Source organism: Arvicola amphibius, chromosome 9 (assembly GCF_903992535.2).
Source record: "Arvicola amphibius chromosome 9, mArvAmp1.2, whole genome shotgun sequence".
NCBI lineage: Eukaryota > Metazoa > Chordata > Mammalia > Rodentia > Cricetidae > Arvicola > Arvicola amphibius.
In genome coordinates, this window is record NC_052055.2 from 99,207,307 (window position 1) to 99,226,984 (window position 19,678).

At 42.6% G+C, this 19,678-nt stretch overlaps 1 protein-coding gene across 1 annotated transcript in view; it reads right to left on the reverse strand.

Annotated features, from left to right (window-relative positions):
* Positions 1-2,290: 2,290 nt before the first annotated feature.
* The window catches only part of St6gal2 (ST6 beta-galactoside alpha-2,6-sialyltransferase 2), a 31,260-nt gene continuing 13,872 nt past the window's right edge, over positions 2,291-19,678 (reverse strand). The window contains exons 3-5 of the mRNA XM_038344162.1: positions 18,964-19,065; positions 17,607-17,781; positions 2,291-2,562 (exon numbers count right to left, since the gene is read on the reverse strand). Of these exons, the coding sequence (XP_038200090.1) occupies positions 2,291-2,562; positions 17,607-17,781; positions 18,964-19,065 (549 nt within the window). The remainder of the gene's footprint in view (positions 2,563-17,606; positions 17,782-18,963; positions 19,066-19,678) is intronic.

Genomic DNA, 19,678 nt, shown 5'->3' on the forward strand with positions numbered 1-19,678 from the left:
CGCTGTGGAAGGTTCTCATCAGTGTCTGGCAAAACACTGCCACTTAGGACCCATTTAGCTAATACAAGAAGCGGCCGTCGCATTAGCCATCATTGTGTGACATTTGCAGGAGGCTAAGCTACTTAAACGTTTAAATACAAGAGTGCCTAGCCAACTGTATGTTAATGTGGGCACCACATTTTCTGAATGTTTAACAGACTCCGAGTCCCAGGAGTCTTTAGGGCCATAATAAATTCAAAAACTTTAATTAAATTTCCTTTATGCTCTGCGGTCTCCTTGTAACCCCTGTAAAACTGAGAGCCGCCTTTTAAAAGTACATGTGCGACAACAGAATGCTATTTAACAACCTTTGAAGTGTTTTTTTTTTTTGGGGGGGGGGAGCTTTTGAACTAGAATATTTACACTGACCTCAATAAGTTATTCTCTAACCAAATTCTCACGCCACCAAAGGGGATTGTCTGGGATAATTAGTATGCCTGTAAGTGGATCCCCTTCAGGACAACAAAAGGAAAGTTAATGGTTGTGAGCATTTATAATGGCAAAGCCTGGAAGACCCAGAAACATCCAAGGACTCCAGGAGTGAATACGCATCCCACACCGGCGCTTCCTCCTACAGAGTTACAGTCAGGATTAGACAGGTCAACACGGGGACAGGGCCAAGCTTCTGTGAGACTGCACGGCTGAACCAGGATGAGAAGATGATGCTCCGTTGTGGAACTCAGAATGGGCTCTCAGCAGATGCAGTCATAACTGAAACCCTGACTCTACCCAATTAACTGCCGGAGCAAGCCACTAGGGATGTCTGTAGCCTGCTTCCATTCTGCTGGGGAGAATAACCAAACAGAAGCTAGGGGGCTCAGAAAACTATGCTTCCTTAGGAAGCAGTCCTTAGAGCATTCCACAACAAACTCATTGGGAAACAATTTTTTTTTCTTTCTCTACAAAACTTTGATAGCCACACATTTTGCAATGGGGTTTGCATTTAATTAAACTATTGTCATTGCCAAAACGTCTTTACTATACCACCGAGAGTTGCTTTGATTTGATATTGAAACAACAGCCTGTTTAATTGCAGAATTCTAAAATGCTTCTGTCCCACTACCTTCATTGCAAAACAAACAAAAAAACCCACACAAAAGGATTCATTAGTGATAGAAGCTTAGGTTAAAAATCTCAGTACAGTTACTCACTGGGAAGAATACTTTCTCCTGCCTGTACCTCTGACACACATACATTCACCTTGCTAAAAGCCATTCTGAGGTTCTATCACATTGTTAACATAAAACATCCCCATGAAAACAAGGATGGACTCCTAGCCATTTGTCTGTACAACTGGGGGACACTCAGACTGCGTGAGGGGCAAGTTTTGAACAGCTGAGAAAAGCCTGCAGTAATTGCACATAGAAACGACAGGAATGTACCTCTACAGTTCAGAATATGCACTCCAAACCTACTCTTTACAGTTTGGAGGAACAAGGGTGTCCCCTGGCTGACCTGTAGTGACCCTGCGTGTCACTGGCTATGTGACAGCTGCAGAGCGCCTTGGCAGGCCAGGTGCATAAAGTGGAATAGCCAGGGAACGGACACCTGGCCAGTCACAACCCTGCAGGCATCATCTGGACTGCTGCCTGTGTGTGTGCCAAGTGTTGCTGACCAAGGAAGGAATGCTGCAGGGGGGCCAAAGACACTGCTTTTTCCCTAGCAGCCGGGGTTTGGCTTGGCTTCTTGGGATAGATGAGTTGTACTTTTCTAAGTGTGGCCTGGTTCTCAGTCATAACATCCAGAGAGCACTGGAAAGCAGAGCTTCAAGGCCATGGCTGACAAGATGCAGGGAAGGATTTTAAACAGGCCTGGATGCAAATTCAGACAGCCATCACAGAATCCAGGCTGCTTCGCGAGGAATGCATGGACAAGTGGCCGAGAGGACCTCCACTTGGCTATTTCTAGATGGAACCCGTATTATCAGTAGTATCTCCCTAACTTGTGGCTGGAACCACCTGTGACAGAGTGTCCCTGCTGTAGAGGTTAACATGTTTAGAGGTATCATGCCCATGGGTACGCATCTGCTTTCTTTCTGTGCATCCTGTTTTTGCTTCTTCCTTGGATAATATTAAAGGCCCATTTCTGTATTCCTAGCAGTAAGAGTTACCCAATGGCTTTGACCAGAAAGCATTCTCATGGCCACTAAGTTAAAGACAGCACATTGCCTAAATCTATCTTCAAGTATTCTTCTGTGACTCTGAGGACAGCAGTAGTACCTTATTGCACATCAGTTCCCAAGAGTTCCATTTTAAGAGTATGTATTGTTGGGGCTGGTGTCCGGGCACCGCAGGGCCCGGAAGCCTGGCAGTACCACCTTGCCCTTGCGGTGCAAATCCGCTTGGGTGCCGATGTTCAGGCGCTGCACCAGGAGCTTCTCGTAGAGCAGCGGGTGGTACGCCCCCAGCGTGCAGGCTGCGTCGTAGTACAGCTCGTGGTAGTGGCAGAGCTCCGTCTGCCGGACGGATGGGATGTACTCGTACACGTGCACCTCTCTGCACATGGACATCATGATAAGGATACCTGACAAGGAAGGAGAGGGGAACACCGTGAGTGGGCGACCTCAAGGAAGGGGGGACTTTTCCTGGGGAGGGGCATGGAGTTATGGCAGCTTCTGGGGATGACTGCGGGGAAGAGACATATGCTTTACATTGTAGCGTTCCAGCTCCCGTTGTGAAGAGCGGTTCACGGGGGAACGAGTATATAAAGATACAATCCTGCACGTATCCATTCACTTATTCAGTTATTACTGCAGACCTAAAACTGACATGCAGAGATAAAACTGAACGTAAGGGGACCTTGCTCCAGTGTGTGCTCTATAACTCTCTTGTGCTACGGGCAACAAGCGCATCCCCCCAAAGGACTGTTATGTTCTGAAGAAACAAACGCTATAAAAATCTGATTATGAAAGTTGATTATACATTAAATAGAAACCATTCTTCCGACCTTTCTAAAGTGGAATCCTACAGCGTAACAGCTCTATACAACGGAGTTAGGATGAAGATTTTAAGATTACTGTTAACAAAATTATGTTTCCCAGCCACATGTCATGGGGTACCCTTGTAACCTGGGCTACTTTGGGACAGGAGGATTTCTTGAGTCTAGGATTTAAACACAAACTTGTACTCTCAGGGTACAGTGAGTTAGAATGCAGATTGGGTTGCCACAATGACAATAGATTACGGTTCTCATGAAGGCTACCACTATTAATCTGTCTTTGATTCTGTTTCCAGTAAACAACTACAAAATCTCATCATTAAATGATGCTGCTCGTCACTCAGCCTAGCTCTCCTTTTCTTTTCCCTTTCCCTTCCTTTTCTCTGCTCCACCATCATGAAGCTATTTTTGAGGCAAGGTCTCACTATGTGGCCCAGGTGGGCCCTGACCAGGAGATCCTCCTCTACGGACTGCTAAAATTCTCGCATTAAAGGTGTGTGAATCTAAGTCTGGTTAACTTGAAACTTTTTTTTAAAAAAATGTACTTAATCCATTACCTGAAAGTGATGTCCTTACTTATTGTGAACAAAATATAAAGTCATGCTGTTTCTGTTACCTCTGTCTTGTACTGTAGAGGACTGTCATATTTTTTCCAAGAAATTAAACCATGTTTGGACCACACAAATCTAAAACCAGGGCTAGAAATATGGAATGTTTGTCTAGCATGGGAAAAGCCCGAGTTTGTCCCCAGTATCAGAAAACAAAACTAATCCCAAATCAAAGAAATTCTGCATGAGCTCTGCTGGGGAGAGAAGCGAAGGAACCTCCTTTGGCCAAGTGGGATCTAGAAGTTGAAGCTGAAATGGTTTCGTGGAAGGCAAGGCATAGAGGGGAACAAAGGGTTGTCCGAGAGACTACTCTGCCTCTCTGTGCTGGGAACCCTAGACCATGGCGGGATACTGTGATACCTGACCCAGAGACTCTAGGAAGAGAAGTTTCTCTCCAGAATGATGTCAAAACTTTGCATCACTGGTTAGTTCCTCTCCTGTCCTTCCCAGGTCTATCAGAGTTCTCTCTTCCACCATAACACATACACTAGCCAGATGCCATCCCTGCCCTGGACCATCCTCAACGAACTGATGTTGGTAAGACCAACCGAGAATGAAGAGTTGGCACCTGCTACATGACCTCCGGGTACCTATCCATCAGGGCATGCAACACATGCCACATTAGTCTCTCCACCTGTGTGGCACTAATGATTCTGTGAGCATTTGCTCTCCTTGAGTAAAATCACCAATAAGGGGTTGTCTTCTTTGAATCTGAACTGTCTTGCCCATGATGCCTTTCCCACTGTGATGTGTAGAAACCCCACTGGAACTGTGAGGCACAATAAGTCCTTCCTCCCTTGTTTCTGACAGCTGCTGTTATCCAGTGGTGCAGTAGGAACCCACTGCAGACACTGGTTTAGTGGTCGAGAAAGCCATCCACATAAAGAGGATTAAATCATTGATCCTTGTCAAGTTGGCATCTCTGTGGTTTGTCTGATATCAGCAGGTGGATTCTTCCTAGCTCCACAGTCTATGGAGCTGGAATGATATACATTCTTTGGTCTAGCTCTGATTTTTACCTTTGCATCAGTTACTTTCAACCACCCAATTTTATGCATGCTGTGCTCCTGTGTCTTCTCATCAGTGATTGACAGCTTTGAGGCTTCCTATTCCTGGGTTCCATACATATGATTCAACTGGAAATATTCAGAAAGAACCAAATCTGTGTTGAGCATATACAGATCTATTTTCTTGTTATTATTGCCTAGAGAATACAGAATAGGGGGCATTTACATATCGTTTCCATATCATTAGGAGTTATAGGAAATCTAGAGATGATTAAAATACATGGGGAGAAGTACAGATTTCATGGAAATAATATACTATTTTATATCCAGGACTTGAGTTCCTGTGCTTTGGTGCCTATGGTATCCTATAAACTCTCCCACAGATACCAAGGGACATTCTTGTGTCTTTAAAAGTTTCATTCATACAAAGGTTAGTCACCATACTATAGGTCATTTTTTAATGAAAATCTTATTTATTATTTGGAAATTTCACATAATGCACCCCAATCACATTCACTTCCCAGTCCTCCAAGATGCTTATGACTCACTCCAAAATAAAAGGATAAGGAGAAAAATACCAAGTCTAATTTGTGTTGCCCATACTCACTGGAGCATGGTCAAACTGCTGGTGGCCAGCCCTTTAAAGAAAATAGAGTCCTTCCCCACCCACAGCCCAGCCAGAAGCCATGAGCTGTGAAGAGCTACACTTCCCTACCACAAGTTTTAAGAGTCTCTTCAATGGCTTCATGTCTAGACTGTTTCTTTTTTTTTTACTGATTTTATTGAGCTATATATTTTTCTCTGCTCTCCTCTCTTCCTCTCCCCTCCCCTTCAACCCTCTCCCATGTGTACCTGTTTCTATGCATTAGCTGCATCAGTAATGCAACTGAATCCATGAGGACAGTTATCTGTTCTCTATATCTGAACTGTGACATTTATATCTTTGGTTCTTTTCTTATTTTAAAACTGTGTGTGTGTGTGTGTGTGTGTGTGTGTGTGTGTGTGTGTGTGTGTAGATTTGTGCACTTGAGCGCAGGTGTTTGAAGAGGTTAGAGGTACTGGATTCCTTGGAGCTGGAGTTACAGGTGGTTTGAAGTCTCCTGATGTGAATGCTGGTAATCAAAGCCGGGTCCTCTGGAGGAGCAGTACACATTCTTAACCACGGAGCCATCTTTCCAGCTCCACATCTTTTGTCCTTGAACAAGAGAGCTTTCCAAAGGCAATTCCATGCTAAGAAGAATATGCTGATCACACAGCTGGCCCTGGACTTCTTGGTAAAATAGCAGCTCTCAAACTTGACAATGAAAAAGAACTATTTAAGCAACTGATCAGATGGCCGTTATTGGAACTCATGCTCATGCCCAGAAACTGGAATTTCACTGGTTTGTGTGTGGGCAAACTCTGAGTCTTTAACAGGCGTTCCTAGGCTAATTGTAGTAAATTCCCATTTAAAAGAAAACAATCTGGCTAGCCATGGACCAGAGCTTTTGTAAAATACAACAAGGATGTATTTTAAGTAAGGATGTAAGTGATGCTGAGTCTATGTCAGACCTGAACACTAGTCAAGCTTGAGTGAGTGACAGATGCTCCCTGGATAGTGGTCTACTGGTCATGCCTTAAGGCTCAAGCTGGTCTAAGACACAACTCTTTAAAGAATGGCCGTGAATGTAGTCCTCTCAGGTTTTATGTGGAGTTAGTTTACCACGTTGGAGCACCAAATGTTGATGGAGAGAGGGCCTGCTTTTCATCCCAGCCACCCAGCTAGCTTACACCTGAAATAATCACACAGAAACTGTATTCATTTAAACACTGCCTGGCCCATTATCTCTAGCCTCTTATTGGCTAACTCTCACATCTTGATTTAACCCATTTCCATTAATCTGTATGTCACCACGAGGTCGTGGCTTACTGGGAAAGATTCAGCATGTCTGACATGGCAGCTCCATGGCAGCTCTCTGACTCTGTTTTCTTCCTCCCAGAATTCAGTTCTGTCTTCTCCGCCTACCTAAGTTCTGCCCTATCAGGCCAAGTACTTTCTTTTTTGATTAACCAATGAAAGCAACACATAAACAGAAGGACCTCCTACACCTATAAACAAAAACCTGAAGAATATACTTCTTTATAGTTCGCAGAAGGACCTAATGAGACATTCATGATGGAAGATTGTGACAGCTCTCCATGTGTGTAGGGACAGGGCATGTGGGGTTCGGGACTGTAGAGAGGTAAAACACAGCTGAAGGACAGAGTCTTTGAGTGCAGTTGGATACCACCTCAATTAATACCCAACTTTATAATGGTAGATACCATGAAAACCACTAGAGCTTTAGAGAAATGCCTTTAAACAAACTCAAGAACTCATACTGGGCTGGAGAGATGGCTCAGAGGTTAAGAGCACTGACTGCTCTTCCAGAGGTCCTGAGTTCAATTCCCAGCAACCACATGGTGGCTCACAACCATCTGTAATGAGATCTGGTGCCCTCTTCTGGCATGCAAGCATACAGGGAAGGAATGTTGTATACATAATAAATAAATAAATCTTTTAAAAAAAAGAACTCATACTTACATGCAAAGAAGGGACTGAGCCCTCTTTTAGGGTGACTTGGGAAAGTGTCTCAATAGTACGCTGAGAAAAATACCTGACTTCCACTGAAGAACCTCTTGGGCAGTGCTGTGGTGACCTGAGGATCTACAAATGATGTCAGAGCAACAACACTGTGTTCCCTCATCTTCTGACCGACTTAGCTACAGTGTCATGGTCTCACACAACTCTACAGTCAATGACCCACGAGGGATCCCACAGGATCTAGCATAGAGCTCCGCTATGTCCCAGCAAAGGACACACATAAAATCAGCAAAAGAGAAGCTCATGGAAAGCCAGGCACAAGCTTCTGTCACCTTCTTCCAGAAAGTCACACAGGATGCTTTTCACTCCTCTAGCAGTGAGAGTGATACCCGCTGAAGACTGAAGGCATCCCACTGAAATTCGTCCCTTGAGATCCTCACTCTCAGTTGGTGATGGAGGGATTAGGCGAGCATGCTACAAATGTCGAGCGCTCACTGATGGCGACAGTAACTTATGAATCTGTCCCTATATCATGTGCGTACACAGGAAGAAGGCAGGAAGGGAGTCCTCCCCAGGACACGAACTAGACAGAACCTTCATCTTGAACTTCTGCCTTTGAACTATGGGGGACATACTTGCAGCTGCTCAGGTCACAGAGACTATGCTATTTCTGTTACAGCAAGCTGAGATGACGAAGGTAGCATTGCATCTGGAATGTCAACAGGGGAAGCATGTTGGATGCTTGGCATTCAGGGACTGGTTGGGAGCAGGTCACAGCAGACCTCTACTTGGAATGTTCAAAAAATTTCAAACTCTCAAAAAGAAAGTAAGAGTTATACATGACCAGCACAGGCTCATAGGTTCAGTGATCAGCACTCTAGGTGTAGTTGGCTAGAAACCTACTCTAAGACCAAGTTCCTAGGTTGGAGCAAGGACCATCCTCACAAACAGATCCAAGAATGAGCAGTCACACCATCCCGGACAGTTTTGTGTACAGATAATATAGACATTAAATTCAAATATCACTTTGTAACCATTTCCCTACAACAGACCGACATAGGAAATTCACATCTGGCTTTGCTAAAATGTTAATTGGTCCTATTTTTAATTTCTTCTATTTCTGTTGAGAATTACATATGTTAAAAAAATTAAAGCTAGGTGGTGCTGGTGGCACCTGCCCTTAATCCCAGCACTTGGGAGGCAAAGGCTGACAGAACTCTGTAAGCTCGAGGCTAGCCTGGTCTACAAGAGCTAGTTCTAAGACAGCCATGTCTTGTTACACGGAGAAGCCCTGTCTTGAAAAACAAACAAACAAACAAACAACAAAACAAAACAAAATTCAAAAGAAAAAACAAACCAAAACCCAGGTTCCCTAGTTTAGCTCTCACACAATTCTGTAGCTACTAACTTTGAAAATTTACTTAAAGAATTTCCTGTTAAACAGTCTTGTTTACCAACTCCCAAGTTTTAATTGCTTTTGTAGCTAACAGAAGTCCTGCCGTTTTCCACTTGGAGCTGGACTTCTGAAAGCCAGATAAGTACCTAAGTGTTTTTGATATAGTTCCCAAGCTAATCAAATGGGAACGTAATCAGCTACTTAAAATCTTTAAACAAAATTCAACTCATGTCTTTTTATACAGGCAAGTTTTTGTTTTTGTTTTTTCCCCAGAAAACGCCTTAGGAGGAATTCATTTGAACAAACAGTTATCAGTATGTTCTCAGAAGTTATGACTCAAGAGGCATCCATTTGCCAAATTGTATGTTTTTAATATTGGACATGGCAATGAAATTATCAAAGCAATTAGAAAGCATTTCCATTGGTCTTAATAAAATGGCATGTTAGATGACTCAGCATGATATGCAGATGGATAATTATTTGCTTTGAAAGCAGAACCAAAGGCAAAGTTGACCCTTTGTTCATAATATATCAAGTTTCTGAATGAATGGGGTGTTATCTAAAAAGCCCCATGGGTGTGCACACATTTATGATACACAGTGGGAGTCAGGGGGGCCTCCTGGGCATATATATGTGTGTGTGTATACACACACACACACACACACACACACACACACATATATATATATATATCATATATATATGATAGGAGTCAGGCAGCTTGCACGGTACACTGTGGGACTCAGGTAACAGTTAGCATAAGCAGAATTTGATTCAACAAAAGTTATGTTGTTTTCACCTGGCAGAATATTTAATATTGTCAAATTCTTGGGGTAAACATCTTTCCATCAAACAGCAAAATGAGCTATTCGTATAAAACTGCAAATTGATAAGTAACAGCAAAATCAGTTTGTCACTTTTTTAAAAAACACCTGGCCATGTGGAGTCCATTAGGAATTTCCCAGAATGACCCACAAAACAAGGAAGACAGAGTCTGGATGGGCGGTGGTGAGGGGGAAAGACTTGGGTCACTGAATCATGCCAGGCGAATGGAACTCTTGTAGCTGTGTTGTGAGTCCTTCTGTACATACAGTCATAAGATGGAGCACTGAACAGGTAGACCTCTGAGTGCTTCAAGAGAATAAGTGACTTTTAAAGTGAATTTACAGAAAATATCTGCGGTTCAAAGTTGTTGGAAATACAAACGTACATAATAAGAGAATAATTTAAGACACATCTAACACATTATATGTGCAATAATACTTGAAAGCCAATTTTAATTCTTTTATATTATGTCATTTGATTCATTATTTATAGGAAAATGCAAAAAGTTATGATACATTTTGTACTAACATAATAAGGACTTAATCGGTTTGTTATTTTCCTTAATGTTCTCATTTTGAACAGTATATTGGAAAACTGGATCCTAAAATGCAATAGAAAATGAGAAAAAGAACGTTATGACTTATTTTCAAGCATGTAATTTTTGTGTATGTATTACATAGCCTGAAATTATAGTGTTCGCCTCTGTGAATTTAGAAGTAGTACTTACAATATCATCAGCAGAGGCTGCCTTTGGTAAATGGACGGAGTGGTAGTGGTTTACACAATGAAAAAAATTAGCAGTAGGCTATTACTATAAATTTTAGAAGTATTATTTTCAGTATCACCAGTAGAGGTTGCCTTTAAAAAATGGATGGAATGTTGGTGGTTTACATAACAACAACAATAATAATAATAACAAATTGACAGTAGGACATTACAAACCAGCTCAGAGTCTAGTGTGCTAGATTCCTGGCCATAAGTTGCCCGCTAAGATCCGGGAGGTTGGCCTTTCCTGGATTGCATGGGCACTTTCTGTATACTACCAGCAGTTAGCCAGGTTCTATGACTATCACTGAGTATATCCACCCTCTATAAAAGTACTTAATCTCATGTGGGCAAAAGAGAAGCTGTAGGAGTTCAAGGAAAGAATTCCCTACTCAGTCAGGCTGCAGCAGAATTAATGACCTCATTGCAGCAAGTTCCAAGACACAACCACTAGTATCTAACTAGGGATGAAAGAGAGAAATGGTAATAGATTAAAACACTGTCCAAAGAAATGGGTCCTTTGGGGTCATCTAAATGATCCTAGGGCATCAGCTTAATTTATAGTATTGTATGGCTCAGCAGGTTTAAGGGTCCTGTATGCTTCCCTGGGGAGTTCAAACTTACAATATGTCTCCAGGGTGTCTTCTGATGTACCCTATGACAGATGCAGACTCCGATTAGAAATACAACCAGGTGGCTGTTGGAAATGAATTATGTATGCTCAGGATGGTCACCTAACAAAAGGCTTAGGACTTAAGGAAGTAGCTTTAAAAAAAGGAGAAATTTCTGTCACATACAGAATAAATTTGTAATATGTAATAGTACATGATAGGAGCAATGACTCATTGACATCAATGGCTCCACGATATCAAGCACTCTGAAACAAAAAAAAAAAAAAACAAACCATCATCAACAACAACAACAACCCCCAGGCAATAACTATGGTATGCAACTAACTCCATGGCCTTCTGACCATAGAGTAAATGAAAGGTGATTTCAGCTTGATTAGGCCTTTAATGAGGGAGCAGTCTATTTACAGTTGGGAGTGAGGTATTATTTCACCTGGAGCAAAACGTTAGATGAGGCACAGCAGAGTTATAGCTAAGGATTACTGAGTAGTTATTGTGCTTAGCCACATGAAAACTTCATTACAAAGAGTTTGTTTCATGAGTAAAAAAAATGGAGCTTAGAGGTAGTAAATTAGGGCCCTGATTACATTCTGATCTCTGCGGAATTCAAGGTTTGAACCACAAAGTGACCCAGGAGGAGGTAATTATCCTGCAGGAGCTATACATTACACTCATGGATGATCCAGAAGTTCAGAGACCTAGTCCCACCTGCTCATGCTCATTCTCCCCAGCAAGTGCTGAAGGTGAGCTGGGGTTGTGGGAGTCCACTGGGGGTGCACTTGCCACACTGAGCCCTGATGTGGGAGAGACGTGAACTGGTGCAAAATAAAATCAGAAAGGTGCTGATAGGAAGGGTGAGGAGAATGAGTAGGTGTCTTCCAAATGCTTAAACATTTAGTGAATAATGTTATCTGCCTCCTTTTATAGAATCTATCAAGTTACAGGAGATTCCCTTCCTTCTTCCCTTCCCCTTCCCCTTCCCCTTCCTTCCTTCCTTCCTTCCTTCCTTCCTTCCTTCCTTCCTTCCTTCCTTCCTTCCTTTTAAAAGGCTGCCAATTATACCTGTAACTTCAACTTTCAGGAGGCCGAAGCAGGAGCATTTCCATGTTTGAGGTCAGCCTGGATCACATATCAAGACCTTCACCCGAAACTGCTATCAAGCAAAGCTAAAGAAACCAGTAAGCACTATTTTCATTAAGTTTTTGTGAAAGTGTTGGGCTTTCATATCTATGTGAGAGCAAATAATATCTCCAGATTTCTTTTGACTTACATATTCATGAAATGGATTTTTTGGGGGGAAAAGTATATTTAGGGGTCAGTGAGACAAGTTAGTGGATGAAAGCACCTGGCAGCAAACCTGTTAAGTTTGAGTCCCAGGACCCACATGCTAGAAGGACTAAACCAACTCATGCCAATTGTCCTTTGTTCTCTCCATGTATGTTGTGGACAGTGTGAGCAAGCACACACACACATGCACACACACACAATTTTAGAAGTCAGATTTTTCACTTATTTTAAAATAATGACCATGACACCAAGTCCAAGTAGATCCAGGATTACGTAGAAATGTTTTGAAAGATAACTTCCAGTTATTAATATGTAATTGAGTTAATTTTTAATGTTTAAATGCAATACATATTCATATTTTTAATAATGATTCTTCAAAATATTTTGACAGGCAGCGTTGCTAATTTGTAACATGGATTTGATGCTTAAAATGCAGAAAACATAATTTTAAAGTACTCACCTGTAACGTTAGAGGGATAACAACATTATAAACATAAAACGTTTAATAAGTATCTTATTAATATTAATCTAGTGAAAGTGTAGTTTAATTAATTTAATACGAATATCTATTTAATCATTATAATTCTTTACGTCTTCTACTTCATTTATTATTACTATTTAAATATTTATTATTTTTATTTCAATGTACCTGTGTTTGCCTGTGTGAGTATATGTGCTCTACATGCATGCAGAAGCCTTTGGAGGCCAGAAGAAGGCATAAGATCTCCTGGAAGTGGAGTTATAGAGGGTTGTGTGCTGTCATAAGGGCACTGAGAATGAAGCCCAGGTCCTCTGTAAAAGTATCAGGTACTCTTCTTCACTGCTGAACCATCCCTCTAGCCCCATTATTGTTTTTATTATTATTTTTTTTATTAAATTACCAATCCTATTTATTTATTTTAATTGTTAAGAATGAAAAATGTCATCCCCCAAATTCATTTTACACATTTTTTTTCTCATGGTTTATTTTTTTTTATATTTAAAAATTTCCATCTCCTTCCCTCCTCCTCCCCCCTCCCTCCCCTCCTTCTCCCCTTTCTCTCCCCTCCTTCTCCCCCTTCCCTCCCCTCCCCTCCACCCATACCTCCCCTCCCTCCCTCTCAAGGCCAAGGAGCCATCAGGGTTCCCCACTCTATGCTAAGACCAAGGTCCTCCCAACTCCCCCCAGGTCCAGGAAGGTGATAAATCCTCAGCTTTGATAAACTCTACATACAGGAACTGCAGACCTCTGAAAGAGATAATTTCCCAACATTGAAATGTGGAGAGGCTGTAGAATGTTGTATAGTGTTTCCTTAAGTAACTAGAGAGGCCCCATTATTTGCAACAATACGATAATGTGCTCAGTTGTAAATGAAGCACTTTTGTGCCAAACTGATTCTATAGGAGAAGCTGATTGTGAGAATGGGCAGATTCTAAAGCATGGGGAAATGGCTTAATCCCTCGCTGGGCTCCAGTCCCAGTAATGACACAGCTCTGAGCTCACCAGGGAGCCTAGACTGGAGCAGATCTTCTGGACATCTCTTCCCTCTTACACTTTGCTGTGTTGACTTCTTGAACCTGTTGTGTAAAGCAGCCTAGTAGACTCCCCTTTGGAATGGACATGCATTCCGTTGTGTTCTTCTGGAGGATCCTGGACAAACAAATCTTCTATCATTTGTGGCTCCTATGTATTTTACAGACACATGGAACGGTGTATATGAAAGCCATGGACAGAAATGGGGACGTGATGAGCTGGGAGGAGCAAGTGAGAAGAGTAAGATCCAAACAAATCAACTTCAAAGAAACACTATGTACAAGAAACAGACACCAATGCAAACAGTGAAATAGATGGCTGTTTATGTTTGAATTTTCTGCTTCTGAGTTAAAGAAAGGAATGCAAGAATACAAAGGCAATCTACATCTAATAGGGTCAGAATGTAAAATTTAATGCTATACCATTTTGAAAGATAAAGAGTCGTATTATATTTTATTGATTCGTGTATTATTTAAGGTAAATGTAAATTAAAAATTATTATTTCACTTGTGTTTAATCATGGCCATAATGAAGCAATAAGCAAGAGAGCAGGTTGGAATTCTGGGTCCTCTCACGACATCCAAGTCCAACAACTTATTAATAGAACCAACAGGAAGCTTTACAGTTTCCTGCAACTTGGATTCTTTCTATGAGGCTGAGAGTGGGGCTCTGAATACCCCAGAAGCAGCATTAGTGCTCTCTGAGACTGTAAGAAATGGAAATTCCAACCTCCTCCACTTACTCAGACTCTTTGTTTTAAAAGGCTGCTGAAGCTAGCCTTCAAACTGGCTCTCACTGGTTCCTGGCTGCAGTCATGCCTCTGTCCCCCTCCCACAGCAAGGATATTGACTTGCATAACAGAAAGAATGTAGCTAGTCTGATAGCCTAGTAGAAATGGGTGATTACAAGCCCTGGAGAGACTGTGAGCCAGAATCATCCAGCAGATCTGTCCCCAGATTACTGACTTGTATAGGTCTGTAAGGTTATACAACATTAATCATTCTTTTCAGTTGCTGAGTTTTGCTTTGCAGGAAATGGGATGCTAATATAGAAAACTCATGGGTGTTTTGAGGCATGCTAAACTTTAAGAGCTTGTTCATTCACCAAATACTGTCATTCTTCAGTATCTGGGCAACTGAACCCAGGGCCCCATGCAGATACCCAAATCGAAAGGTATTCAAGCCACTTATGAGATGTTACAGCATTCCATATACCTTTGCACATCTTCCTGTGTGCTTTATGTATCTCTAGATGACTTACAATACCTAAAACAATATGCATGTTATATAATTTTTTGTTATTGTTTGGAGAATAAAGACGAGAGAAGAGGTCTGCACACATTCAGAAAAGAAATTTTAAAAAGTGTTTTCAGTAGGCAGCTCTTTGAATCTGAGGGTGTGGACCCCAGGTGTATGAGGTCTCTCTACTTCATTTGTGCAAACCCCTCAGCATGGGTAAGAAAACGCAGGCTGTGTTTGTTGCGTGAGCAATCACCCATGAAACCACTCCTTATAAATGGATAGCAGTGAGTGAAGAGAGTGATTCCCTCTGCTTCACTCAGCAGAGTATCGGACAGGAGTGTAGTGCAAGGTGAGGAAGACCCTGCTTTGGGCTATCTCTGGATAAGGTCCTCCATGCTGACCAGCTCCCAGGCACAGGGACAAGCATCTAATGAAACAGTCTAACCCTCCTTGCTCCTCTGAAATGGGATTTGTTCAGTAGCTGATGCTAGAGCTTGCAGCACTTAGAGATAACAGATGCTGAGTAACCAAGTCAACACTTCGGCAGGACCTTAGAACAGGAAAAAGGCATTTGGAGCATACTTCTGGTCACAGTAACAAAACAAAACAGCCAATCTCATTGATTTCACCCATGTTCTCATGGGAGAGAGGCTGCGATGTGGTTGACATCATCCCACATCTATCTGAGCATATCCAATAACCAAACAGATTGCCTGCATCTCATCCAGATCAAAGAGGAGGCATAAAGACTACAACAGTATGGGGATGCCCGGAGGGCACTGGTAACTGTTAACTACCCGGCTGCTTCCACTGCCCATAGTGGTGAGACTCTCACACCCTTCCCCATGGCTAGGCTCAGAGGCAGAAAGTGAGTCTAATGAAGCCTATGGCCTCCACTACAGCCTGATCTCCACCCACACAGCACAGACTGCCTCGGGGGGAACCCAATGTTTTCTTATCAATTTGCTGCATGACCGTTTCTTTTCATTGGCAAAATTCAGCAGCACCTCCCTACAGGGCCCCATGACAATGGACAGACTCCCCATTAGTGCTATCGAATATGGTAGCCACCAGGAGGCTGTCACAACTGAGCACTTGAAATAGGACTGGTTGGGCTTGGAAACAGATGTTATATGCTATTTAATTGGAATTAATTGAAATGTAAATAGTCCTGTGACTAGCAGCTGCTGCACTGAACAAAGGCAGCACTACAAAATGACACTTGTAGCTGGCCAGTTATCTACCCTACCTCACCCTTTCCGAAGGCTTTATTGAGGTCCAGTGCCTGCAAGTTGCAGAGAATGCAAACACAAATCTAGGCCTTCCTAGCCTCCTTGGTTTCAATGGCAATGAATTGCAGCTCACCTCCCTGCACAGACAGAAACAAAGAATTCCACATCCACGATGAACGGCCCCGCCTGGAGGAGAGCTGCCCACATGGCCCTGAGCTCTTTTTCAGTCTGGGAATTGCCTTCCACGTCTATAACCATCTGGCTGAACCTTTCAAATTTCAAATCTCTAATAGTTATGTTTGATTCTACCCCCAATTCTGCTTTGAAATTCTTGCCTGATATGGTGACGGCATGAAAACAAACTTTATTAAACTTGGCCGTGTCCCCATATGCTCTCTAACCACTATTCTACCACATTCACTCTTGGCTGAAAATGGCTCTAAATTTCCTCTCCTAAATCAACAGGACTTTGGAAAACTGGGATTGTACGAGCCAGGGGGTGGGGCGGGCTCATGATGAGAAACCCACAGAGACAGCTGATCTGAGCTCATGGGAGCTCATGGACTCTGGACCAACAGTTAGGGAGCCTACATGGGACCAGCCTAGGCCCTCTGCATGTGTGTGACAGGTGTGTTGCTTGGTCTCTCTGTAAGGCTCCTAGCAATGAGGTCAGGATTTTCCTGGCACTTAGCTGGCTTTGAAGAATCTGTTCCCCATGCTGGATTACCTTGCCCAGCCTTGACTCAAGGGGAGGAGCTGGGTCCTGCCTCAGCTTGATGTGCCATGCTTTTTTTGTTCAAGCCCACCATGACTGCCCCTTTCTGAAAGGAGACAGAGGAGGGGTGACCACATACTGTGATCGATATGTAAAATAAATTTTTAAAAATGCTATTTAAATAAAATAAAATAATAAAACAAAAAGAATTGAGGCCTTCAAATGAAACCGTCAGAGGCATTGTTTTCAAAGCAGTTACACTAAGGTTTTCCTGGGATTTTATACAAAATATTTCTTATCACTATGATGATATACCCGCTCCAAAAGCTTCAAGCCTCACTTGAGGATACTGTCTCCTTAATTTAAATGAAGCCTGTGTTATCTCTACAGCTCTCCCCTCGACTGATGGAGACCCTCTGAGCAGCCTAAGAAATACTATAAGTGGCGTAAACTTAGGGTGTCAACAAACCCAATACCTTTGGTTTAGTTACAGGCTCTCATATTTCCCAGGGTATTCGAGACACACCTTCATATGCCCTACATAGGTAATGTAAAAGAAATGGGGTGAAGAGCCTCAACGCAGATGAAGAAATGGGGCAAAACCATAGACTGTGAGTATCAACCCATGGTTGAAAAACACAATATAGCGCTGGGCGGTGGTGGCGCACGCCTTTAATCCCAGCACTCGGGAGGCAGAGGCAGGCGGATCTCTGAGTTTGAGGCCAGCCTGGTCTACAAGAGCTAGTTACAGGACAGGCTCTAGAAACTACAGGGAAACCCTGTCTCAAAAAAAAGAAAAACACAATACAAGCCACACACAATTAATTAACAACTTCTAGACACACCTACCAATGAACCCAGAAGATGGTGGGTTGGGCTGGATCTTCTCCCTTGTGTTCTCCTGGATAATGTCCCAAAGCTGCCATATGAATTTGGGGTGAAGAATGTAAAACGGCTGAGTTGGGTGTCTCCGGCGATGCTGGATATATGGCGTGAAAAGGTTGTAATCTGGCTTCTGATACCACTGAAACGAAACAAAAGCACCTCAAACTGAGTACAGAAGATCACACCAAGAAAACAGTGCCGCGCACGTCTGGGGGAGCCTAGAGGACCATGGGCCATCCTGGAGCTGGAGAGAGGGGATGGATCCAGTTACTCAGGGAAGTAGAAAGAGACAACATAGTTCTAGCCCTAGCAGGAATAATGCTTTATCTTTTCATTATTTTTTTTTTATTTTTGATGTTATAATCATATAATTTCTCCCTTTCTTTTCCTCCCACCAATCTCTCCCACTGATGATTTATTCAGGCTACAATGACACCTGAGGCTAGACAAGAGGTGGGAGGCATTTGCTGTAAAAGGTCAGAGTGAACCCGAGAGGCTCTGGGCCAGGGTTCTCCATGGTCAGCATGGAAGCAGTCACAGCGCGGGAGGCGGTAGGCATGTTGTGTTCTACTCCAGCTTTATAAAGAGAACCATGGCAAAGTTTGGCTCACACTGTAGTATGCTGGTCTCCTGGTACTCAAGCAATGTGTTCTGAAAGCAGATTTTCCCAGTTTCACCCACACTCATCTTAAGAAGGCTCTACACGCCCTGGTTTTAGTAAACCAAGTCATGGACACTTGCTCCTTTAGCCAACAGCCCCTCAAAGTAGCATGCTATCATCCATTTTACCAAGCCCTGTGAAAAAGAGCTCACTGGCTTTTCAAACGAAGTTCCATCCAACACAGCTAGTTTCTTCCTTAGGAAGGTAATAGTTTGTTATGAGGTAAAAAATAAATCTTGCTTGCATTTGATGGCTATTCCATAAAATTTAACTCATTCAGAAAGAGCCAAAGAAAATCACCCTTAGGAAATTCAGAGACAGTCTTCATCTAAACAACAATGAAGAGTTTAGATTTTTTTTTTCCTCCAGCACACCGAGTTTATTTCCAAAGCCCTATTGCCATCCTATCACTTTGGAACACACGCCAGTGTGAACAGTCTAATTTTTGGTGTAATACAATGTTCTCAGCCTTTATATACGCTGTACTTCCTCTGTTTCTCAGAGATACAGCACCGGAGCAGCGGGAAGCTCCGCTACTCTAAGTGGTACCAAGAGGACTATGGCAGACATGTGAGTTAGCACCCATTTCTGACCTGCGCCTCTGGGTAACTCATCAGGCAATGTCTGACCCACGGTCCAGAGCATCAAGAAAATACTTACCAGGTTCAGATTAGCAGAATAAGGAGCTGGGTCCCAGGCCACCAGGATAACATCTTTATATAAAGAACTGTCAATGAAGTGATGGCTGGGGTTGGCAAGAATCTGTAAGTACATGGGGGGGGGGGGGACACACACAGGAAGCTCTTTATTATTAGTGTTTGTTCTTCAAAATCATGTTTTAAAACAAGTCACAACTGAAAAGCAGAATGAAAGCAAGGCTCAGGTTTTCTATTTTCCTTTGGGAGAGGGAGTGAGGCTGGTATCACGTGACAAAACACTTAATGTACATTTAAAGGCATTTGTTTTTTTTTTTTTTTAAATAAAACAAAAGCGAAGCCACAAAATCCTTAATTTTCATCAGGACTGCGCCAAATCTAGTGCTCTGGATGCCATCCCTTGCAAGAAGAAATCCCAACGAATGCAGCCTCCCAGCTCCTCATTACCTCTGATGTGTGACACCGGTGGGTGTAGGTAAGGAACAGCCAGCCCTGAGCTAAGAGGTGTCAGCTGTTGTCCCTCCTCCCAGGGCCTGTCGGATGCTGAATGGATCTGTCAGTTTCACCTGTCATCCATCTTTTTTAAAAAGCTATCCAGCACAAGGCATTAAGACCAACCACTGACAAATGGGACCTCATAAAACTGAAAAGCCTCTGTATAGCAAATGACACCATCACTTGAGTGAAACATCAGCCCAAAGAATGGGAGAATTCTTTAC